Genomic DNA, 24982 nt, shown 5'->3' on the forward strand with positions numbered 1-24982 from the left:
CCTGCCTACAAAGGAGAGGTGAGGCTCACAGGAGGAGGCCCGAACCCTCAGCACTCTTCTCTTTTCACAATGACCGTTAGGCAGTTTCTCATCAATCATGACAGCCGCAGACACGACCACCAGAAACATCATGACTCTACATGGTTACACAGCACGGGCCTGAGGCTCTGAGGGTGAGCAAACGCCACTCGACCTGTCTGACCGCCGGTATCAATGTCACACATCCCCTCAAGGAGCAGAACCTCAGAAAACTAGAGAAGACGGCCAGGCAAGCTGCCTCAGCAGGGGCCACACAGCGGGCTCCCATCTCTCCGAGAGAACGGGCTCCACAGACGTCACCAGACTCGCCTGAGTGAACCCGAAGGAAATTTCAGCATCATCAGGTATACATTCGACAGGCAGGTGGGGGGGATGAACTGGGAGACTGGGGTTGACGTATGTACACTACTGAGACTATGCGTAAACTCAACAACGAGTAAGGACCTACTCTACAGCACAGGGCAGTCTACTCAGGGCTCTGTGGTGAAGTAAATGGGTAGGAAATCTAAAAAGAGGGATATATGTAGACACACACACACGTATATATATATATATATATATATATATATATATATAAATATAAATATAAATATAAATATAAATATATATATATATATGACGGATTCACTTTGCTGTACAGCAGACATTGACACAGCAGTGTAAAGCAACTGCTAACTGCTAAGTCGCTTCGGTCGTGTCCGACTCTGTGCGACCCCACAGACGGTAGCCCACCAGGCTCCCCTGTCCCTGGGATTCTCCAGGCAAGAATACTGGAGTGGGTTGCCATTTCCTTCTCCAGTGTATCAAAGGGAAAAGTGAAAGTGAAGTCGCTCAGTTGTGTCCGACTCTTAGCGACCCCATGGACTGTAGCCTACCAGGCTCCTCCATCCATGGGATTTTCCAGGCAAGAGTACTGGAGTGGGGTACCATTGCCTTCTCCAAGAAAAAGGAAAGCAACTAGACTCCAATAAATGAATGAATGGATGAATGAATTTTTCAAAGAGGAACACACTGGGCACCCTAGAACTTGTAGAAATGAGGAGTCCACACCCAGGGTGAGCACAGCGCTAGGGATGCCCTCGTGTTGCTCCACTGCCAATGGACCGCCTGGACCAGGCCTCTTCTACCCCAGAGATCTCGACGCAGAGGCGGGGAGGCCGCCAGTCGCGGTCTCGCCAGCGCTCTGTGCTCCTACTCACGCAGCCATCCCAAAGCTCAGATCAGCCGGAGAACAAGGGACCCACATTCCACCTCAGGACAACAGACACGTCCGCTGTCACTCACTTCGCGGACATCCCGCTGTGGTTGTCTGTTCGCTTCCTCGGACGCGAGGAGCTCCTTCCTGGCCGTGTCCGGGTCCTCCTCCGGCTCTCTCACGTAGGCAGAGAGGTTTGCCAGGCACTCCTTCGACTGGCTCTGCTCCCCTGACTGCCTCTCGATGACCTCCTGGAGCTCGATCACCTTAGCCAGGTCTTCCTCGTGGCTTGGGGAGCCGTCGGAGGATCTCTAAGGGGGAAAGGAAGCCTTAGACAGACAGCCTTGTTTTGGGAGGGAGGGAACACAGCATTTCCGGGCAATCGGTGAGGTCAAAACTTTCTTCTGCACTCTGGGAGCTCACACGACCCTCACGGCCACTCAGATCTACATGGTGCATTGCTGACAGGTCCCAACAGCCCCGCACAGACTGGATGGTAAGGCGAGAACCAGACAGAGAGCGAGACCGAGGACTTGCCTTTCCATTGGTGCTTGGCATGTTTACTTGCTCGGGATTTACATCAAGCACCCCGTCCGTTAGTAGCTTTCCCCAGTTATTCTGCTCTTTAAGAATCATCTGCTAAACGTGAAGTCCACCGGACTTTAGGAAGCATCACTACGAACAAAGCTAGTGGAGCTGATGGAATTCCAGCTGAGCTATCTCAAATCCTGAAAGATGATGCTGTGAAAGTGCTATATTCAATATGCCAGCAAATATGGAAAACTCAGCGGTGGCCACAGGACTGGAAATGGTCAGTTTTCATCCCAATCCCAAAGAAAGGCAATGCCAAAGAATGCTCAAACTACCGCACAATGGCACTCATCTCACGTGCTAGTAAAGTAATGCTTAAAATTCTCTAAGCCAGGCTTCAGCGATAGGTGAACCGTGAACTTCCAGATGTTCAAGCTGATTTTAGAAAAGGCAGAGGAACCAGAGATCAAATTGCCAATATCTGCTGGATCATCGAAAAAGCAAGAGAGTTCCCGAAAAACATCGATTTCTGCTTTATGGACTATGCCAAACAAAGCCTTTGACTGTGTGGATCACAATCAACTGTGGAAAATTCTGAGAGAGATGGGAATACCAGACCATCTGACCTGTCTCTTGGGAAACCTGTACGCAGGTCAGGAAGCAACAGTTAGAACTGGACATGGAACAACAGACTGGTTCCAAATAGGAAAACGAGGACGTCAAGGCTGTGTGTCCTTGTCACCCTGCTTATTTAACTTAGACGCAGGGTACATCATGAGAGACGCTGGGCTGGAAGAAACACAAGCTGGAATCGAGACTGCCGGGAGAAACATCAATAACCTCAGATATGCAGATGACACCACCCTTACGGCAGAAAGTGGAAAAGAACTAAAGAGCCTCTTGATGAAAGTGAAAGAGGAGAGTGAAAAAGTTGGCTTAAAGCTCAACGTTCAGAAAACTAAGATCATGGCATCAGGTCCCATCACCTCATGGGAAATAGATGGGGAAACTGTGGAAACAGTGTCAGACTTTATGTTTGGGGGCTCCAAAATCACTGCTGATGGTGACTGCAGCCACGAAACTGAAAGACGCTTACGCCTTGGAAGGAAGGTTTTGGCCAACTTAGATGGCATATTTAAAAGCAGAGACACTACTTTGCCAACAAAAGTCCGTCTAGTCAAGGCTATGGTTTTTCCAGTGGTCGTGTATGGATGTGAGAGTCGGACGGTGAAGAAAGCTGAGCGCCACAGAACTGATGCCTTTGAACTGTGGTGTGGGAGAAGACTCTTGAGAGTCCCTTGGAGTGCAAGGAGATCCGAACAGTCCATCCTAAAGGGGATCAATCCTGGGTGTTCATTGGAAGGACTGATGTTGAAGCTGAAACTCCAACACTTTGGCCACCTCATGCGAAGAGCTGACTCATTGGAAAAGACCCTAATGCTGGGAAGGATTGAGGGCAGGAGGAGAAGGGGACGACAGAGGATGAGATGGCTGGATGGCATCACTGACTCGATGGACATGGGTTTGGGTGGACTCCGGGAGCTGGTGACGGACAGGGAGGCCTGGCGTGCTGCGATTCATGGGGTTGCAAAGATTCGGACACGACTGAGCGACTGAACTCAACTGAAGTCTTCACTAAGAGATACTCTTCTATCAATCTCGAGGGGAGGGAGATGGGAGGGAGGTTCAAAAGGGAGGGGATATATGTGTACCTATGCCTGATTTTTCCTGCGATTTGACAGACAAGAACAAAATTCTGTAAAGCAATTATCCTTCAATTAAAAAATAAGCTAATTGAAAAAAAAAAAAAAAGATCTCTCCTGGACGCCCAGCTTTTCCGCTGGTCCTGGGTCTGAGGACAGGAAACAGTGGTGGCAACAGTGTGGGGAACAGATAAACCCCTTCAGGGTCCAGACAGGTCTCACTTATACATGTGGGCGTGTGGTTCAGCCAGGGGAGGTTTTAGGAAGCATGCATGGAAAGTATTTTTATAAACAATGAGTGCGTCGTTTTAACCAACTAACCTGTGGCTTTGTAATGGGATTCTGTAAAGAATACTGATCCACTGCAGCTCCACAGGAGCTTGGTGACAACAAAGTGACTTACTGCAAAATACAGCTGAACTCGTTTAACAGCAGCTGGATAAACTGTGCACTCTCCCCTGATCTCTAACAACCACCCTCAGACAACAGAAGGCTACAAAAGCTAGAAATTATCCACATGGAACTGAAGAGGGATCAATCTCAAATTCAAGTTAAAAGAAGCATTTATAAAAATCAGAAAACAACAAAGAACAGAGCAGGGAAGTGACACACCTGGGCTGACTAGGACTGAATGCAGACAAACACCTGCCTCAAAGTCAGGGACCACGGCCAGGCCCTTCCCCCGGGCCTTGTCCTGAGAAAGGCCTCTGGGTCCCCAGCCTGGCACCCTCCGCCAGGATGGGAGCCCGCCCCACGGGTGCCCACGTGAGTCGGATGGGCAGTACCGTGTCCTCATTTAACAGGAGGGCAAAGCAGGCCACAAAGCGGGCAAGCGGCACACCCAGGTCACCAACCTCAGGGTGACGGAGCTACTCTGCTGTGCCCGGCAGAAGGGTTCCTGGGCACTGAGCTGCCTGAACCGGAGCGCGGCTGCCCAAGTCCTGTGGGAAGGCCCCAGGAGTGCTCCATCAGCGGGCTGGGAGCAGGAGAGGGACAAGGAAGGCCAGCCCTCGGGCCACTGGACTCCAACAACAGGGGCTCATCCAAGTGACCCGAGGGGAGAGGCAGCGAGCTCCCTCCTGAGGCTCCCTCCATCAGGGTTGCTGTGATGGACAGGAGGGCCTCTGGAGGAAAGCGGGATGGACGGCACCACGGTTAAGTGTCCAGGCTCTGATCAGACCAGTCTGCACCGCACCGCTGGGTATGCGAGCCTGGGCACGGTGCCCGGCCTCTCTAAGCCTCAGTGTCCATATCTGCTGAATGGGGATAACAGCAGCCTGGACCTCACCTGGGTGTCTGCGGGATTAGATGACGGGCTCAGAAAGCACTGGACACGGTGCCTGGCACACAGAGTCTCCTGCACACTGCTACCCACCGTCATTAAATTGGCTTCCCCCAAATCTAATATCTATGGCTCTGATTCAGTCATTTCTTTTAAGAAAACACTACGTGGAAATTCCATGATGGTCCAGAGGTGAGGACTTGGCACTTTCACTTTCACACCGGTCTGATCCCTGGTTGGGGAACTAACATCCCATTAGCTGTGCAGTATGGCCAAAAAAATAAGTAAAGAAAATTTTAAAAATAATAAATACTACTATGTCTATTATAAATAAGCATGAGATGATTAGAAGGCAAACAAGTGGGAGAAAGGCAAACTGTTACAATTGTCCCAACCAATGACCTATTTCCAACAGAACCATCAGTTCAGTTCAGTTCAGTTCAGTTCCGTTCCGTTCAGTCGCTCAGTCGTGTCTGACTCTTTGCGACCCCATGAATTGTAGCACGCCAGGCCTCCCTGTCCATCACTAACTCCCGGAGTCCACCCAAACCCATGTCCATCGAGTCAGTGATGCCATCCAGCCATCTCATCCTCTATTGTCCCCTTCTCCTCCTGCCCCCAATCCTACCCAGCATTAGGGTCTTTTCCAATGAGTCAACTCTTCGCGTGAGGTGGCCAAAGTACTGGAGTTTCAGCTTCAAAATCAGTCCTTCCAATGAACACCCAGGATTGATCTCCTTTAGGATGGATTGATTGCATCATCAGCATATTTTAAGTGGTGGGCGAGTTTCATTACTTCTATTAAAATGTCAATCATCCACCAGTACGTAACCACATAGTGTTCATTCACTAACACGATAAGGACTCTAATACTTCACAGAGAAACAAAGGCATGCTAAATTACTAAATAGTTTACCTTTCGACGATGCTTCCTTAACTCACTAGACTGATAGATGCATGCAAAGAAATGAAGAGAAACCAGATTTATTGCGACTTTGAAGCTAAAAATTCAAGAATCAATATAGGCAAAGACAGTAAAGCAAAAATGACGGCAAACATATAAGTGAGATGTAGATTTAGAGAACATGTAACTGGAAACAGAACAATTTGTTGGACCACATTAGTTAAATAAGCTATTCAAGATTTACTAGAGAAACACTATACATTATTCCTCAGGAAGATACAATTCTATTACAACATCATGATTTGTTAAAGCACAGCACTGTGTACAACAAAGGGCCTTAACAGTTGTCTGTTCTCAGCCAAACCTCTCTATAAGTTAGTTTCTCTTAATAAAAAAAACATGTTATACTTTAAAATAGTAATTTAACTGACGAGGAAGTTGCCGTAATACCTATTTTAACACTGAACAGATCTAACCACCTGTTGGACATTAATGTAAAATCGTTACCTAGAATTTGATTTCAAACTTCTGAAAATAAATTCATTAAAGCAGGTACCCTATGAAAATATGTAAGAATGAAAGCTAGCGTAACAGCAGGTGGAGTCTTCACATTTTATGAACCATAGAAGATACTTTGTAAAAGAGTCTCGTAGAGACATTAAGCATGCAAAAGCTGATGAGATTTACAGTCTCAAATACAAGCACCAACACAGAAAGGATGTTGTGTCAAAAGTCCATTAATTCTACACATAAGAGGATCATTTCTTCAGGTAAGCATAATCTCAGTTATGAATTACACAGGTTCTGTAGTGTATCATCCATCTACATTATGCTTGTAACTGCACAGTGATAACAATAATTCAAACTTAGTGCTATGGGGGAAAAACACCATTTAATGAGACATGAAGACAAAGCAGAAACCCGACTAAGGGGACACACGCTGTGGACCCCAGACTGCTATGACCAGAGCAAGTGGGAGGACGGGGGAGGGGAGATGGATGGGTAAACTACAGCCTCGGGGGGGTGCGGTTGTGGGAAGCTGGGGTCTGGATTGATGACAACGAAGCAGACAACAGGATGAGACAGGAAATCAAAACCAACGATGAAAGCAGACACACCGTCAGAGAACTCCAGCAACAAGAAAAAATATACAGAACTGTTCTTTTACAAATACTCGGAAAGAAATCAAGCATGAAACCACAGAGAAATCGTCAAAGAATACACACTATCAACTAATTGGCCAGTGATGCATATTATAAAACCAATGTGTCAAAAGACCACAAAATAGACCAGTTATCACTTCACATGCTGCTAAAATGATTCACAGTTAATTTAATTATATGCTGACTAACAATGCAGCTAACATGAAATGGGTGGTAACAAAAAAAGTGATAATACAAGTGCAGTTACAAAGCAGAGTGTTGTAGACATGATTTCACAGGGTAAACAGCAATGCGCTCAGGAAACCTAAGCTAAACATGGAAGAAAGCAGGAACATGCGCTTCAGAGCTGCACACTCTGTCACCAAAAGCCCTAGGTCGTCATCCCATTTTTAGACTCAGAAGAGTGAGGAAGCCCAACTTCTTCCCTGGGGCCCTGGGGCACCAGGCTTTTAACCTGGTTTCACACCCAGAGCTGGCCTGAGCGTGCAGCCAGGTCCAGCAGCAAGCAGACCAGTTTAGATTCTTGGTTTTGTTCCCACCGCATGGCCTGCAGCCTGCAGCCAGGTATCCCCAATGAAAAATGTGCTGCGTGGGTCTCACACGCCAGGAGAGCTGCCTATGGTTACTTTCACAAGGCTGTCTACTCGGTGACAACAGCAACTTCCCTGCACCTGCTGTGTCCAGCACAGGCCGGGCCCAACGTTACAGAGGCAGGCCCTGGCTGAGTTCATGATGATGTGCTAAGCCGGTGGTCCAAATATCAAGACTAATTTGTTGCTGTGCGAGTATGGAATGATTAAAGACTAGGCAGTTTTTAAAAATCTTAGACCTCTAAGCGTAGCAAATGTACCTGAGTTTCTTCTGGGTAAAAACAGAAAAAACAAAAAACAAACAAACAAAAAAGAAAGCCAGTGTGCTGGGGGAGGGACGTGGCAGGGAGGAGGCAGACACATACCAGAGTCTTGATGTCCCGCTGGTCTACTTTCCGCGCCGAGCTGTGCCGCCTCCTTGGGGGCTTGGCGCGCCCACTGCTGGGCGGGCAGGAGCTGGCGAGCGAGGAGGCGGGACACAGGTTGAGGGAGCTCGAGGATTTACAACAACGAAGGTTGCCTAAGCTCCCCTTGCCCACCCTGCTCTCAGTATCCTCGGCCCGCTGCTCCGTGTTCTCCTTCTCTTCTTCGATCAACCTAAAATAGAATAAAACCCGTCACCTGCCTTTGTCAGCAGAGGAACGTGTCTGGACAACAAATGTGGGCTTGCATTCTGTGTCACGATTAGCATATTCCAGGAACAGTTGCTCAATTAACATCTCAGCAAAAAGGTTCAACTTTCCCTCTTTTCAATATTCTCAAACTTAGAATAACTTATCCTTGAGTCTTACAAAGTGGCCCCTGATCATTCTCGTTTGATTTGACTGGTTTACTCTAACATTCTGACGGGGCCTGGGTGGCGCCTCTCTCCCTGTGAGGAGATAACCTGAAGTTGACAACCTTTACCTTCCCTGCTCTCAGGGCAGAGATGCACGGCAGTGCCTCAAGTCTATTCCGCTGGGAATCAGGAACTCTGTACAATCAAAACAGTGAGCCACGAACAAGCTGGAGTTTCTAAACACAAGTCTCTAGACCAGATGAAGTGCTGAATTGATTTTTTTATTTTTTAGGTTGTCTATGTACAAATGCATCACTTGATGAAGTTCTCCACCAGCTTTGTGTGAGTTTCTGGACTCATGTCAATGTGCTGCATTAACCTAGAATTCACAGTTACTGCTCTTCTCCCCTAATGTCTCGCGGATGATGTTATATAGCAGTTTAAATATTCGATTATGCATATAACATGATTTTCAAAATAAAATACAAGATTCTCGCAGGTCGTCACCTCTCCAGTTTCACTTCTCCTTATACACCCTGAAAGTTTTTCACTGTTGATAACAAGTTGATGGAAAGAATTTACCATTTACCTCAAGTCAACATGTTACCTAAGGAAAAATCACTTTTACCTGACAACATGCTGTAAAAATAAACATATTAATATGTAACCGTTCCGTATTTCCTGGGGGAGGGGGAAAGACAATCTTTCTGAGCTGTCTGTGCTCAAACACGGCCCACAAAGCAGTCTGTCTCAGCGTCAAACGTGCAGGCGGCACCACCTGCGTTTGCTGGTTGTGCCCTTCACCCCTGCCTTTCCCCCGGGCCCCCCGCACTCGGCTGACAGGAACGGGCACCTCGGCCTGGGCTGACGTGACAAGAACAGTCTGAGCAGCAGCTCTGCCAGGTCCTGTGCAGGGTCACCGGCCTGTGGCCACTCTGAACGTGGACAAGGGACAGGAGGCAGAGCTGTGCGGGTGCGGCACCAGGCTGGCCTCGGGGCCCCCAGCCACCTGGCCGCACCCAGACCCAAGGCCCCTGCTCGCCATGAGGCGGGCCTTTGGATTCTATCCCGTTTGTAAACTGTTATAACAGCCCAGACGGTGTCTACAGAAAACATCTCACAGACACTGATGAGTTGAGAAGAACTCAAACACATGTCCTTGGACCACTGTCGTACAACAAGCCAATCTTCACACTGTATTAAGTTCAAAAGGAAAATGCAGATCTGAGGGGGAATTTGCCACCCCAAAACCCCAGCTTTTCTGTTTCAGGTGGCTTTTCACCAGAATGTGGGAGGCTCCGAGGGACACACGAGGGCGAACCTTCAGTGCTGGAGGGTGCACGGGCCGCAGGGGACACTGTCACGGCACCTCACCCACCTTGGGGCTCAGAGCTGGTGGGGGGACACCCCACAACGCCCCCCACAGCCCTGGCTGACTGAGCTCTATAATCAAGGGCAATCTCAGAACTGAAAATTCTTGAAGCAGACTTGAAGTCAGTTTCCTTACTATGGAACACTCAGCCTTCTCTAAGGAGAAGACAGCTCCTCAGAGAAGCCGAGTTTCTGGGGAGCTCGGCTCGGGCTCACCCACCGGATCTCTTCGTTGATGGTGTCCAGCTGCTCCTGAAGCATCACAGTCAGAGTCTCGGCATCGCCCTGCCCGCTGGGCGACAGCAGAGCGGCCGAGCTGAAGAGGGTGGCCCTGTCGCCCCCGCCGTCAGACAAGTCTGCGTCACTCTCGAACGCCTGGGCCACGTTGGCCGGCACGCTGGCTTGCTGCGCGCGCTCCCAGTCCTTTTCCTTCAGGGTCTGCACCTGGGCACGAGAGGACCACGTCTCGTCAGCGACATTCAGGGCAGCTCAAGTCTATCAGGAACTGAACACAAGTTTACATGGAAGCCCCAACTGTGGATAAACGGGCCATGCTTATGAGACACTGCCATCTCTTAAGCGAGCAGTACTGAAGAAACAGGCAGGAGGAGAATCCACTTCCTAGATGGCCTGGTGACATTCAGGTCTTAGCGTGGATGGGAGGCAATCCTATGAGGTTATTCACAAGGGTGGGCCGATGGAGTCAGAGACAAAGTCCGAAAATTACAACAATACATCTGTGCCTCCATCAGCCAGGCTGAAGGAAAATAAGAAAAAGAAATCCTTCAGCTCCGCAGCCTCTGGGTCCACCTCAGCGGTCACCACTTGTGTTACTCACCGAGGAGCGCCATCCTCGCAGGTCCCCAGCCCTCCGTTTTCCAGGCTGGTCTGAACACGCACAGACAGGCGCAAGCAGGGCCAGCAGGGCTGGGAGGGCCAGCCCCCCGCGGGGCTCCTCCCGGGGCGCAGGCCCGCGGGCTGTTCTGGGGGACGGCCCCTCACACCGCAAGGCGGCTCTGTCACCAGAGACGTGCGGGAGAGGGCCTGCTGGGCTCCGAGCCGCCCTCCAGCTCTCACACCTCACACCCTTCTCTCTGGCACATCTCCCCCCGGCCCACTCTCACCCAGGTCCTGCCTTCTTTCCCAGACGTGACCTCAAAGCAGCCGAGGGGCAGCCTCGAGGTGCTGGCTTGCTGGCTCCCTGTCCCCCGTGGCCAGCGCCCTCGCCCCTGTCTTCGTCACGACCCCTCCCCAGGGCTGGGCCACCCCCTGCACTGGCTCCAGGACCACCTGCCATCATTCCTGCTCCTCTCCAGCGAACCAGCTGCATATGGCTTCACCCCCATCAGCTCAGCCAGCACGTCCTCTCCCTTCTCTCACCTTAAAATCGCACAAAGGGAACCAGCAGATTCCTCCTCCAGGGCTCCCTGCAGCGCCCACTGAGGGTCTCTGAGAGCTCCCTGGGAGAGGCCTCTACTGTCCCCCTCCCCGCCCAGTCTCCAGCTCTCTGCAAGCAGGCGGTGTGCCCCGCTCGCAGGGCAGCTCCCAGGGAGCTCTGAGGAACCCATGTTACCAAGCCCCCTCCTCTCCTTGCCCTCCCCCCACCCCAAGCATGTCTCTCCCTGGGCACCAGGCCCCGTCCTCCCTGGGGTTACTAGTCAGTCCCTTGCGCCCCTTCTCAACCTTGGAATGCGAGGCACCCCACAGCTCTACCCTTGCACCCCCTATCTCTCCACGGGCACCTGCCTGGTGACTTTACCTTGTCTGTGCCTTTAAACACCATCTGTATGCCCACGACCCAAGTCCACCTTGAGCTGAGTGAGGCCTCTCCTGGATCCAGGCCGGAACACTCAGCTGCTGACCTCACAGGTCCCCTGGACACCCCATGGGCTCATCCACCTCAACAGGGCTGAGGCCCGTCTCTTAGCTCCCTGCCCTGACAGCCCTCCTCAGCTCAGGAAACAGGCTCTGGCCTCGAGCTGCTCAGGCCTGAGCCCGGGGTCCTCCCTGATGCGGCCCTCTCTCTCCCTTATCTCCGCTTGTTGACACGACCCTTGATCTATCTCCGAGTGGCTACTTCTCTTCCGGCCTCCGGGTCTCTGTTCCAGGTCACCCTCCTGGTGTCACCTCGCTGGCCACCCTGTTCACACACGATCGTCCCCCCTCCTCTTAGACAACTCGGGCACTCTGGTCTCCTTCCCCTGCTCATTACTGTCCGACAGGCTGCGTGGGTTTAAAAACGGGTCCACAAATTCTTCCATCCTCCTCCCTTCAAGAGGCAGAGGGGGCAACTCCTGCTCAGCCCCTGAGCGAGGCAGGACTTCGCAGCTCACTCTCGCAAACAGAACTGAAGGTGTGCGGCTTCCGAGACCGGGGCGCGAAAGGCCCCGGGCTACATCCCGCGCTCTCGCTCTCAGAGGGTGTTCTGAGGAAAGCCAGGCCATGAAGAGGTCCACACGGCAGGGACCTGGGCCTGTCCCCACCAGCCAGGTGAGTCTGAAAGCCTGCCATCCAGCCCTGGGGGGCCTTCCCATGTTTGCGTCCTCAGGAGGCCCTGAACCAGGCCCACCTGCTGCAAAGCACAGAAACTGGACTGTGACCTGCTCACTGGGAAGTCACTAAGCTTTGCAGTGATTTGTTACATGGCAGTGGATAAAGAACGCACACGGTTTTTAATTCACTGCTGGAGTCCTAGTTCTGACGATGTCTGGCCCAAACTAGCTGCTCACTGAACATGGCAGCTCAAAACACAGACATGTATGAAAAATTACATGCCATAAATGAGGCGAAAATACAAAGGTACTTAAACTTCCAATGAGAATTCTTCTCACTATAAAATGATGGGTATGTGTATCCATTTACTCGCAGGATGATTTCAATCAAAACGGTGCTAATTAGTACTGTGCTGGGCCTCACAGTAGGCCACAAGTTATCAAAATTGGTTCTTTTAAGAAAAAAAAGCATGCCTTAAAAGGAAACTCGTAGCCAGAAAAAGGAAAATGGGAAGACATAAAGCGATCTATCAACGCTTTGTTCCAAAACCATTTCAGGACCACAGTGTGAGGGGGCAGGTGCCTTACAACGTGGGAGTCACATGAAAAGGTGTTTACCTTCCTTCCTCAGGAATTCACCACTATAAAAGTCAGACACAGTTCAGTAAAAGCCGTTACCTGTCGATGCATAGAATCCTTATCTGCGATTTCATTTTCAAGTTTATCATTGAGGTCGTCGTGCACAGAGGTGGCTTCGCGCTGGGCGGCAAGGTAGCATCTCTCAAGGGTAGTGATTCGCACCTCCACGTCCGTGTTCTGGACCATGGCCTACACCGGGCATTGCAGAGTAGAAAAGGTAAGTCATTATCATGGAACATTCCGATACACGTACGCGTAAAAAAGTTGGACTAAATCCTAAGTTTCAACTCAAAAATAAAGTTAGCGTCCTCAAAATTAAAGTCCTAGACACGGCAGTTTCCTCGGACGTGAGCAAAAACGTGCCTACTTAAAATGTCACATTTGCCACGATTGGCACCCATATGTCTGTATTAACGTTCTGTCTGGCCACTCGGTTTCCCAAGCTTCTCTTCAACATAATCAACCCAAACAGCAAAGAGTATACTAAACTACCCTGTTATTGCATGAATTCCAGGAGGAATGGTATCTGGCATGAAGTCACGACCTCTGTCTGCTACACCACACAGGCGGACTGGATCCACAAGAGGGAGGGACCTTCGACAGATCCAACAGGGACCTCTGAGGCTCGTTTCCTCGGGTAAAAGTCGGAAAACTCTCATGCAATTTCCTCAGAATTCAAGTAATAGTAATGAGTGGAAACAGAAGTCAAAGTTTAACACAACTGGAAGCAGCCTTCTCAAGCCTAATTCTTCTAAAGCAGACTTACACCACATGTATGAAAGGGTCAAACCAGGACCAGAACTTGCTGCTGGTGCAACTCCCGTCCGCCAGGTCAAAATCCACTGCAGGTCCCTCCGTAGTCGACTACTAAGTAACCAATGTGGGCAAAGGCCTGACATTAAAAGTGAAAGGTCTCAAGGCCGCTTTTCCCAGAATTCTCTACATATTGAACTCTGCCACCTAATCTCCTCCTGTTGCCAAAGAGTAGTGGGAAAAGGTTATACAAGCGTGCAAATATTCTGTTTTGAGTTCTCACCTTGAGCTCTCACAGAGAATTACTCACACCAAGCTACTAAACAAGGACACCTGCTGTAGCACATGTCGGAGGGGTTCTGTCTGAGACGGTCTCACGGGGGAGGGGTGGGGCAGGGTGGGCGCTGTCTGCCTGCCTACAAAGGAGAGGTGAGGCTCACAGGAGGAGGCCCGAACCCTCAGCACTCTTCTCTTTTCACAATGACCGTTAGGCAGTTTCTCATCAATCATGACAGCCGCAGACACGACCACCAGAAACATCATGACTCTACATGGTTACACAGCACGGGCCTGAGGCTCTGAGGGTGAGCAAACGCCACTCGACCTGTCTGACCGCCGGTATCAATGTCACACATCCCCTCAAGGAGCAGAACCTCAGAAAACTAGAGAAGACGGCCAGGCAAGCTGCCTCAGCAGGGGCCACACAGCGGGCTCCCATCTCTCCGAGAGAACGGGCTCCACAGACGTCACCAGACTCGCCTGAGTGAACCCGAAGGAAATTTCAGCATCATCAGGTATACATTCGACAGGCAGGTGGGGGGGATGAACTGGGAGACTGGGGTTGACGTATGTACACTACTGAGACTATGCGTAAACTCAACAACGAGTAAGGACCTACTCTACAGCACAGGGCAGTCTACTCAGGGCTCTGTGGTGAAGTAAATGGGTAGGAAATCTAAAAAGAGGGATATATGTAGACACACACACACGTATATATATATATATATATATAAATATAAATATAAATATAAATATAAATATAAATATAAATATATATATATATGACGGATTCACTTTGCTGTACAGCAGACATTGACACAGCAGTGTAAAGCAACTGCTAACTGCTAAGTCGCTTCGGTCGTGTCCGACTCTGTGCGACCCCACAGACGGTAGCCCACCAGGCTCCCCTGTCCCTGGGATTCTCCAGGCAAGAATACTGGAGTGGGTTGCCATTTCCTTCTCCAGTGTATCAAAGGGAAAAGTGAAAGTGAAGTCGCTCAGTTGTGTCCGACTCTTAGCGACCCCATGGACTGTAGCCTACCAGGCTCCTCCATCCATGGGATTTTCCAGGCAAGAGTACTGGAGTGGGGTACCATTGCCTTCTCCAAGAAAAAGGAAAGCAACTAGACTCCAATAAATGAATGAATGGATGAATGAATTTTTCAAAGAGGAACACACTGGGCACCCTAGAACTTGTAGAAATGAGGAGTCCACACCCAGGGTGAGCACAGCGCTAGGGATGCCCTCGTGTTGCTCCACTGCCAATGGACCGCCTGGACCAGGCCTCTTCTACCCCAGAGATCTCGACGCAGAGGCGGGGAGGCCGCCAGTCGCGGTCTCGCCAGCGCTCTGTGCTCCTACTCACGCAGCCATCCCAAAGCTCAGATCAGCCGGAGAACAAGGGACCCACATTCCACCTCAGGACAACAGACACGTCCGCTGTCACTCACTTCGCGGACATCCCGCTGTGGTTGTCTGTTCGCTTCCTCGGACGCGAGGAGCTCCTTCCTGGCCGTGTCCGGGTCCTCCTCCGGCTCTCTCACGTAGGCAGAGAGGTTTGCCAGGCACTCCTTCGACTGGCTCTGCTCCCCTGACTGCCTCTCGATGACCTCCTGGAGCTCGATCACCTTAGCCAGGTCTTCCTCGTGGCTTGGGGAGCCGTCGGAGGATCTCTAAGGGGGAAAGGAAGCCTTAGACAGACAGCCTTGTTTTGGGAGGGAGGGAACACAGCATTTCCGGGCAATCGGTGAGGTCAAAACTTTCTTCTGCACTCTGGGAGCTCACACGACCCTCACGGCCACTCAGATCTACATGGTGCATTGCTGACAGGTCCCAACAGCCCCGCACAGACTGGATGGTAAGGCGAGAACCAGACAGAGAGCGAGACCGAGGACTTGCCTTTCCATTGGTGCTTGGCATGTTTACTTGCTCGGGATTTACATCAAGCACCCCGTCCGTTAGTAGCTTTCCCCAGTTATTCTGCTCTTTAAGAATCATCTGCTAAACGTGAAGTCCACCGGACTTTAGGAAGCATCACTACGAACAAAGCTAGTGGAGCTGATGGAATTCCAGCTGAGCTATCTCAAATCCTGAAAGATGATGCTGTGAAAGTGCTATATTCAATATGCCAGCAAATATGGAAAACTCAGCGGTGGCCACAGGACTGGAAATGGTCAGTTTTCATCCCAATCCCAAAGAAAGGCAATGCCAAAGAATGCTCAAACTACCGCACAATGGCACTCATCTCACGTGCTAGTAAAGTAATGCTTAAAATTCTCTAAGCCAGGCTTCAGCGATAGGTGAACCGTGAACTTCCAGATGTTCAAGCTGATTTTAGAAAAGGCAGAGGAACCAGAGATCAAATTGCCAATATCTGCTGGATCATCGAAAAAGCAAGAGAGTTCCCGAAAAACATCGATTTCTGCTTTATGGACTATGCCAAACAAAGCCTTTGACTGTGTGGATCACAATCAACTGTGGAAAATTCTGAGAGAGATGGGAATACCAGACCATCTGACCTGTCTCTTGGGAAACCTGTACGCAGGTCAGGAAGCAACAGTTAGAACTGGACATGGAACAACAGACTGGTTCCAAATAGGAAAACGAGGACGTCAAGGCTGTGTGTCCTTGTCACCCTGCTTATTTAACTTAGACGCAGGGTACATCATGAGAGACGCTGGGCTGGAAGAAACACAAGCTGGAATCGAGACTGCCGGGAGAAACATCAATAACCTCAGATATGCAGATGACACCACCCTTACGGCAGAAAGTGGAAAAGAACTAAAGAGCCTCTTGATGAAAGTGAAAGAGGAGAGTGAAAAAGTTGGCTTAAAGCTCAACGTTCAGAAAACTAAGATCATGGCATCAGGTCCCATCACCTCATGGGAAATAGATGGGGAAACTGTGGAAACAGTGTCAGACTTTATGTTTGGGGGCTCCAAAATCACTGCTGATGGTGACTGCAGCCACGAAACTGAAAGACGCTTACGCCTTGGAAGGAAGGTTTTGGCCAACTTAGATGGCATATTTAAAAGCAGAGACACTACTTTGCCAACAAAAGTCCGTCTAGTCAAGGCTATGGTTTTTCCAGTGGTCGTGTATGGATGTGAGAGTCGGACGGTGAAGAAAGCTGAGCGCCACAGAACTGATGCCTTTGAACTGTGGTGTGGGAGAAGACTCTTGAGAGTCCCTTGGAGTGCAAGGAGATCCGAACAGTCCATCCTAAAGGGGATCAATCCTGGGTGTTCATTGGAAGGACTGATGTTGAAGCTGAAACTCCAACACTTTGGCCACCTCATGCGAAGAGCTGACTCATTGGAAAAGACCCTAATGCTGGGAAGGATTGAGGGCAGGAGGAGAAGGGGACGACAGAGGATGAGATGGCTGGATGGCATCACTGACTCGATGGACATGGGTTTGGGTGGACTCCGGGAGCTGGTGACGGACAGGGAGGCCTGGCGTGCTGCGATTCATGGGGTTGCAAAGATTCGGACACGACTGAGCGACTGAACTCAACTGAAGTCTTCACTAAGAGATACTCTTCTATCAATCTCGAGGGGAGGGAGATGGGAGGGAGGTTCAAAAGGGAGGGGATATATGTGTACCTATGCCTGATTTTTCCTGCGATTTGACAGACAAGAACAAAATTCTGTAAAGCAATTATCCTTCAATTAAAAAATAAGCTAATTGAAAAAAAAAAAAAAGATCTCTCCTGGACGCCCAGCTTTTCCGCTGGTCCTGGGTCTGAGGACAGGAAACAGTGGTGGCAACAGTGTGGGGAACAGATAAACCCCTTCAGGGTCCAGACAGGTCTCACTTATACATGTGGGCGTGTGGTTCAGCCAGGGGAGGTTTTAGGAAGCATGCATGGAAAGTATTTTTATAAACAATGAGTGCGTCGTTTTAACCAACTAACCTGTGGCTTTGTAATGGGATTCTGTAAAGAATACTGATCCACTGCAGCTCCACAGGAGCTTGGTGACAACAAAGTGACTTACTGCAAAATACAGCTGAACTCGTTTAACAGCAGCTGGATAAACTGTGCACTCTCCCCTGATCTCTAACAACCACCCTCAGACAACAGAAGGCTACAAAAGCTAGAAATTATCCACATGGAACTGAAGAGGGATCAATCTCAAATTCAAGTTAAAAGAAGCATTTATAAAAATCAGAAAACAACAAAGAACAGAGCAGGGAAGTGACACACCTGGGCTGACTAGGACTGAATGCAGACAAACACCTGCCTCAAAGTCAGGGACCACGGCCAGGCCCTTCCCCCGGGCCTTGTCCTGAGAAAGGCCTCTGGGTCCCCAGCCTGGCACCCTCCGCCAGGATGGGAGCCCGCCCCACGGGTGCCCACGTGAGTCGGATGGGCAGTACCGTGTCCTCATTTAACAGGAGGGCAAAGCAGGCCACAAAGCGGGCAAGCGGCACACCCAGGTCACCAACCTCAGGGTGACGGAGCTACTCTGCTGTGCCCGGCAGAAGGGTTCCTGGGCACTGAGCTGCCTGAACCGGAGCGCGGCTGCCCAAGTCCTGTGGGAAGGCCCCAGGAGTGCTCCATCAGCGGGCTGGGAGCAGGAGAGGGACAAGGAAGGCCAGCCCTCGGGCCACTGGACTCCAACAACAGGGGCTCATCCAAGTGACCCGAGGGGAGAGGCAGCGAGCTCCCTCCTGAGGCTCCCTCCATCAGGGTTGCTGTGATGGACAGGAGGGCCTCTGGAGGAAAGCGGGATGGACGGCACCACGGTTAAGTGTCCAGGCTCTGATCAGACCAGTCTGCACCGCACCGCTGGGTATGCGAGCCTGGGCACGGTGCCCGGCCTCTCTAAGCCTCAGTGTCCATATCTGCTGAATGGGGATAACAGCAGCCTGGACCTCACCTGGGTGTCTGCGGGATTAGATGACGGGCTCAGAAAGCACTGGACACGGTGCCTGGCACACAGAGTCTCCTGCACACTGCTACCCACCGTCATTAAATTGGCTTCCCCCAAATCTAATATCTATGGCTCTGATTCAGTCATTTCTTTTAAGAAAACACTACGTGGAAATTCCATGATGGTCCAGAGGTGAGGACTTGGCACTTTCACTTTCACACCGGTCTGATCCCTGGTTGGGGAACTAACATCCCATTAGCTGTGCAGTATGGCCAAAAAAATAAGTAAAGAAAATTTTAAAAATAATAAATACTACTATGTCTATTATAAATAAGCATGAGATGATTAGAAGGCAAACAAGTGGGAGAAAGGCAAACTGTTACAATTGTCCCAACCAATGACCTATTTCCAACAGAACCATCAGTTCAGTTCAGTTCAGTTCAGTTCCGTTCCGTTCAGTCGCTCAGTCGTGTCTGACTCTTTGCGACCCCATGAATTGTAGCACGCCAGGCCTCCCTGTCCATCACTAACTCCCGGAGTCCACCCAAACCCATGTCCATCGAGTCAGTGATGCCATCCAGCCATCTCATCCTCTATTGTCCCCTTCTCCTCCTGCCCCCAATCCTACCCAGCATTAGGGTCTTTTCCAATGAGTCAACTCTTCGCGTGAGGTGGCCAAAGTACTGGAGTTTCAGCTTCAAAATCAGTCCTTCCAATGAACACCCAGGATTGATCTCCTTTAGGATGGATTGATTGCATCATCAGCATATTTTAAGTGGTGGGCGAGTTTCATTACTTCTATTAAAATGTCAATCATCCACCAGTACGTAACCACATAGTGTTCATTCACTAACACGATAAGGACTCTAATACTTCACAGAGAAACAAAGGCATGCTAAATTACTAAATAGTTTACCTTTCGACGATGCTTCCTTAACTCACTAGACTGATAGATGCATGCAAAGAAATGAAGAGAAACCAGATTTATTGCGACTTTGAAGCTAAAAATTCAAGAATCAATATAGGCAAAGACAGTAAAGCAAAAATGACGGCAAACATATAAGTGAGATGTAGATTTAGAGAACATGTAACTGGAAACAGAACAATTTGTTGGACCACATTAGTTAAATAAGCTATTCAAGATTTACTAGAGAAACACTATACATTATTCCTCAGGAAGATACAATTCTATTACAACATCATGATTTGTTAAAGCACAGCACTGTGTACAACAAAGGGCCTTAACAGTTGTCTGTTCTCAGCCAAACCTCTCTATAAGTTAGTTTCTCTTAATAAAAAAAACATGTTATACTTTAAAATAGTAATTTAACTGACGAGGAAGTTGCCGTAATACCTATTTTAACACTGAACAGATCTAACCACCTGTTGGACATTAATGTAAAATCGTTACCTAGAATTTGATTTCAAACTTCTGAAAATAAATTCATTAAAGCAGGTACCCTATGAAAATATGTAAGAATGAAAGCTAGCGTAACAGCAGGTGGAGTCTTCACATTTTATGAACCATAGAAGATACTTTGTAAAAGAGTCTCGTAGAGACATTAAGCATGCAAAAGCTGATGAGATTTACAGTCTCAAATACAAGCACCAACACAGAAAGGATGTTGTGTCAAAAGTCCATTAATTCTACACATAAGAGGATCATTTCTTCAGGTAAGCATAATCTCAGTTATGAATTACACAGGTTCTGTAGTGTATCATCCATCTACATTATGCTTGTAACTGCACAGTGATAACAATAATTCAAACTTAGTGCTATGGGGGAAAAACACCATTTAATGAGACATGAAGACAAAGCAGAAACCCGACTAAGGGGACACACGCTGTGGACCCCAGACTGCTATGACCAGAGCAAGTGGGAGGACGGGGGAGGGGAGATGGATGGGTAAACTACAGCCTCGGGGGGGTGCGGTTGTGGGAAGCTGGGGTCTGGATTGATGACAACGAAGCAGACAACAGGATGAGACAGGAAATCAAAACCAACGATGAAAGCAGACACACCGTCAGAGAACTCCAGCAACAAGAAAAAATATACAGAACTGTTCTTTTACAAATACTCGGAAAGAAATCAAGCATGAAACCACAGAGAAATCGTCAAAGAATACACACTATCAACTAATTGGCCAGTGATGCATATTATAAAACCAATGTGTCAAAAGACCACAAAATAGACCAGTTATCACTTCACATGCTGCTAAAATGATTCACAGTTAATTTAATTATATGCTGACTAACAATGCAGCTAACATGAAATGGGTGGTAACAAAAAAAGTGATAATACAAGTGCAGTTACAAAGCAGAGTGTTGTAGACATGATTTCACAGGGTAAACAGCAATGCGCTCAGGAAACCTAAGCTAAACATGGAAGAAAGCAGGAACATGCGCTTCAGAGCTGCACACTCTGTCACCAAAAGCCCTAGGTCGTCATCCCATTTTTAGACTCAGAAGAGTGAGGAAGCCCAACTTCTTCCCTGGGGCCCTGGGGCACCAGGCTTTTAACCTGGTTTCACACCCAGAGCTGGCCTGAGCGTGCAGCCAGGTCCAGCAGCAAGCAGACCAGTTTAGATTCTTGGTTTTGTTCCCACCGCATGGCCTGCAGCCTGCAGCCAGGTATCCCCAATGAAAAATGTGCTGCGTGGGTCTCACACGCCAGGAGAGCTGCCTATGGTTACTTTCACAAGGCTGTCTACTCGGTGACAACAGCAACTTCCCTGCACCTGCTGTGTCCAGCACAGGCCGGGCCCAACGTTACAGAGGCAGGCCCTGGCTGAGTTCATGATGACGTGCTAAGCCGGTGGTCCAAATATCAAGACTAATTTGTTGCTGTGCGAGTATGGAATGATTAAAGACTAGGCAGTTTTTAAAAATCTTAGACCTCTAAGCGTAGCAAATGTACCTGAGTTTCTTCTGGGTAAAAACAGAAAAAACAAAAAACAAACAAACAAAAAAGAAAGCCAGTGTGCTGGGGGAGGGACGTGGCAGGGAGGAGGCAGACACATACCAGAGTCTTGATGTCCCGCTGGTCTACTTTCCGCGCCGAGCTGTGCCGCCTCCTTGGGGGCTTGGCGCGCCCACTGCTGGGCGGGCAGGAGCTGGCGAGCGAGGAGGCGGGACACAGGTTGAGGGAGCTCGAGGATTTACAACAACGAAGGTTGCCTAAGCTCCCCTTGCCCACCCTGCTCTCAGTATCCTCGGCCCGCTGCTCCGTGTTCTCCTTCTCTTCTTCGATCAACCTAAAATAGAATAAAACCCGTCACCTGCCTTTGTCAGCAGAGGAACGTGTCTGGACAACAAATGTGGGCTTGCATTCTGTGTCACGATTAGCATATTCCAGGAACAGTTGCTCAATTAACATCTCAGCAAAAAGGTTCAACTTTCCCTCTTTTCAATATTCTCAAACTTAGAATAACTTATCCTTGAGTCTTACAAAGTGGCCCCTGATCATTCTCGTTTGATTTGACTGGTTTACTCTAACATTCTGACGGGGCCTGGGTGGCGCCTCTCTCCCTGTGAGGAGATAACCTGAAGTTGACAACCTTTACCTTCCCTGCTCTCAGGGCAGAGATGCACGGCAGTGCCTCAAGTCTATTCCGCTGGGAATCAGGAACTCTGTACAATCAAAACAGTGAGCCACGAACAAGCTGGAGTTTCTAAACACAAGTCTCTAGACCAGATGAAGTGCTGAATTGATTTTTTTATTTTTTAGGTTGTCTATGTACAAATGCATCACTTGATGAAGTTCTCCACCAGCTTTGTGTGAGTTTCTGGACTCATGTCAATGTGCTGCATTAACCTAGAATTCACAGTTACTGCTCTTCTCCCCTAATGTCTCGCGGATGATGTTATATAGCAGTTTAAATATTCGATTATGCATATAACATGATTTTCAAAATAAAATACAAGATTCTCGCAGGTCGTCACCTCTCCAGTTTCACTTCTCCTTATACACCCTGAAAGTTTTTCACTGTTGATAACAAGTTGATGGAAAGAATTTACCATTTACCTCAAGTCAACATGTTACCTAAGGAAAAATCACTTTTACCTGACAACATGCTGTAAAAATAAACATATTAATATGTAACCGTTCCGTATTTCCTGGGGGAGGGGGAAAGACAATCTTTCTGAGCTGTCTGTGCTCAAACACGGCCCACAAAGCAGTCTGTCTCAGCGTCAAACGTGCAGGCGGCACCACCTGCGTTTGCTGGTTGTGCCCTTCACCCCTGCCTTTCCCCCGGGCCCCCCGCACTCGGCTGACAGGAACGGGCACCTCGGCCTGGGCTGACGTGACAAGAACAGTCTGAGCAGCAGCTCTGCCAGGTCCTGTGCAGGGTCACCGGCCTGTGGCCACTCTGAACGTGGACAAGGGACAGGAGGCAGAGCTGTGCGGGTGCGGCACCAGGCTGGCCTCGGGGCCCCCAGCCACCTGGCCGCACCCAGACCCAAGGCCCCTGCTCGCCATGAGGCGGGCCTTTGGATTCTATCCCGTTTGTAAACTGTTATAACAGCCCAGACGGTGTCTACAGAAAACATCTCACAGACACTGATGAGTTGAGAAGAACTCAAACACATGTCCTTGGACCACTGTCGTACAACAAGCCAATCTTCACACTGTATTAAGTTCAAAAGGAAAATGCAGATCTGAGGGGGAATTTGCCACCCCAAAACCCCAGCTTTTCTGTTTCAGGTGGCTTTTCACCAGAATGTGGGAGGCTCCGAGGGACACACGAGGGCGAACCTTCAGTGCTGGAGGGTGCACGGGCCGCAGGGGACACTGTCACGGCACCTCACCCACCTTGGGGCTCAGAGCTGGTGGGGGGACACCCCACAACGCCCCCCACAGCCCTGGCTGACTGAGCTCTATAATCAAGGGCAATCTCAGAACTGAAAATTCTTGAAGCAGACTTGAAGTCAGTTTCCTTACTATGGAACACTCAGCCTTCTCTAAGGAGAAGACAGCTCCTCAGAGAAGCCGAGTTTCTGGGGAGCTCGGCTCGGGCTCACCCACCGGATCTCTTCGTTGATGGTGTCCAGCTGCTCCTGAAGCATCACAGTCAGAGTCTCGGCATCGCCCTGCCCGCTGGGCGACAGCAGAGCGGCCGAGCTGAAGAGGGTGGCCCTGTCGCCCCCGCCGTCAGACAAGTCTGCGTCACTCTCGAACGCCTGGGCCACGTTGGCCGGCACGCTGGCTTGCTGCGCGCGCTCCCAGTCCTTTTCCTTCAGGGTCTGCACCTGGGCACGAGAGGACCACGTCTCGTCAGCGACATTCAGGGCAGCTCAAGTCTATCAGGAACTGAACACAAGTTTACATGGAAGCCCCAACTGTGGATAAACGGGCCATGCTTATGAGACACTGCCATCTCTTAAGCGAGCAGTACTGAAGAAACAGGCAGGAGGAGAATCCACTTCCTAGATGGCCTGGTGACATTCAGGTCTTAGCGTGGATGGGAGGCAATCCTATGAGGTTATTCACAAGGGTGGGCCGATGGAGTCAGAGACAAAGTCCGAAAATTACAACAATACATCTGTGCCTCCATCAGCCAGGCTGAAGGAAAATAAGAAAAAGAAATCCTTCAGCTCCGCAGCCTCTGGGTCCACCTCAGCGGTCACCACTTGTGTTACTCACCGAGGAGCGCCATCCTCGCAGGTCCCCAGCCCTCCGTTTTCCAGGCTGGTCTGAACACGCACAGACAGGCGCAAGCAGGGCCAGCAGGGCTGGGAGGGCCAGCCCCCCGCGGGGCTCCTCCCGGGGCGCAGGCCCGCGGGCTGTTCTGGGGGACGGCCCCTCACACCGCAAGGCGGCTCTGTCACCAGAGACGTGCGGGAGAGGGCCTGCTGGGCTCCGAGCCGCCCTCCAGCTCTCACACCTCACACCCTTCTCTCTGGCACATCTCCCCCCGGCCCACTCTCACCCAGGTCCTGCCTTCTTTCCCAGACGTGACCTCAAAGCAGCCGAGGGGCAGCCTCGAGGTGCTGGCTTGCTGGCTCCCTGTCCCCCGTGGCCAGCGCCCTCGCCCCTGTCTTCGTCACGACCCCTCCCCAGGGCTGGGCCACCCCCTGCACTGGCTCCAGGACCACCTGCCATCATTCCTGCTCCTCTCCAGCGAACCAGCTGCATATGGCTTCACCCCCATCAGCTCAGCCAGCACGTCCTCTCCCTTCTCTCACCTTAAAATCGCACAAAGGGAACCAGCAGATTCCTCCTCCAGGGCTCCCTGCAGCGCCCACTGAGGGTCTCTGAGAGCTCCCTGGGAGAGGCCTCTACTGTCCCCCTCCCCGCCCAGTCTCCAGCTCTCTGCAAGCAGGCGGTGTGCCCCGCTCGCAGGGCAGCTCCCAGGGAGCTCTGAGGAACCCATGTTACCAAGCCC

The 24982-nt window shown here is 50.2% G+C and overlaps 1 protein-coding gene and 2 long non-coding RNA genes across 3 annotated transcripts in view; 2 read left to right on the plus strand and 1 right to left on the minus strand.

Moving 5' to 3' along the window:
• The window catches only part of LOC145505791 (uncharacterized), a 188764-nt gene that overhangs the window by 33841 nt on the left and 129941 nt on the right, over window positions 1–24982 (minus strand). The window contains exons 41-47 of the mRNA XM_081488689.1: window positions 23623–23846; window positions 21619–21850; window positions 15171–15392; window positions 12727–12876; window positions 9777–10000; window positions 7773–8004; window positions 1324–1545 (exon numbers count right to left, since the gene is read on the minus strand). Coding sequence (XP_081344815.1) covers window positions 1324–1545; window positions 7773–8004; window positions 9777–10000; window positions 12727–12876; window positions 15171–15392; window positions 21619–21850; window positions 23623–23846 — 1506 coding nt within the window. The remainder of the gene's footprint in view (window positions 1–1323; window positions 1546–7772; window positions 8005–9776; window positions 10001–12726; window positions 12877–15170; window positions 15393–21618; window positions 21851–23622; window positions 23847–24982) is intronic.
• LOC145506910 (uncharacterized) lies at window positions 2540–8569 on the plus strand. The gene is made up of 2 exons (XR_014054442.1): window positions 2540–3114; window positions 5494–8569. It is a non-coding gene; the product is annotated as an uncharacterized LOC145506910 (long non-coding RNA).
• LOC145507045 (uncharacterized) lies at window positions 16387–22415 on the plus strand. The gene is made up of 2 exons (XR_014054524.1): window positions 16387–16961; window positions 19340–22415. It is a non-coding gene; the product is annotated as an uncharacterized LOC145507045 (long non-coding RNA).

Source organism: Giraffa tippelskirchi, chromosome 1, assembly GCF_054371585.1.
Source record: "Giraffa tippelskirchi isolate mGirTip1 chromosome 1, T2T-mGirTip1v1.2.pri, whole genome shotgun sequence".
Taxonomy (NCBI): Eukaryota; Metazoa; Chordata; class Mammalia; order Artiodactyla; family Giraffidae; genus Giraffa; species Giraffa tippelskirchi.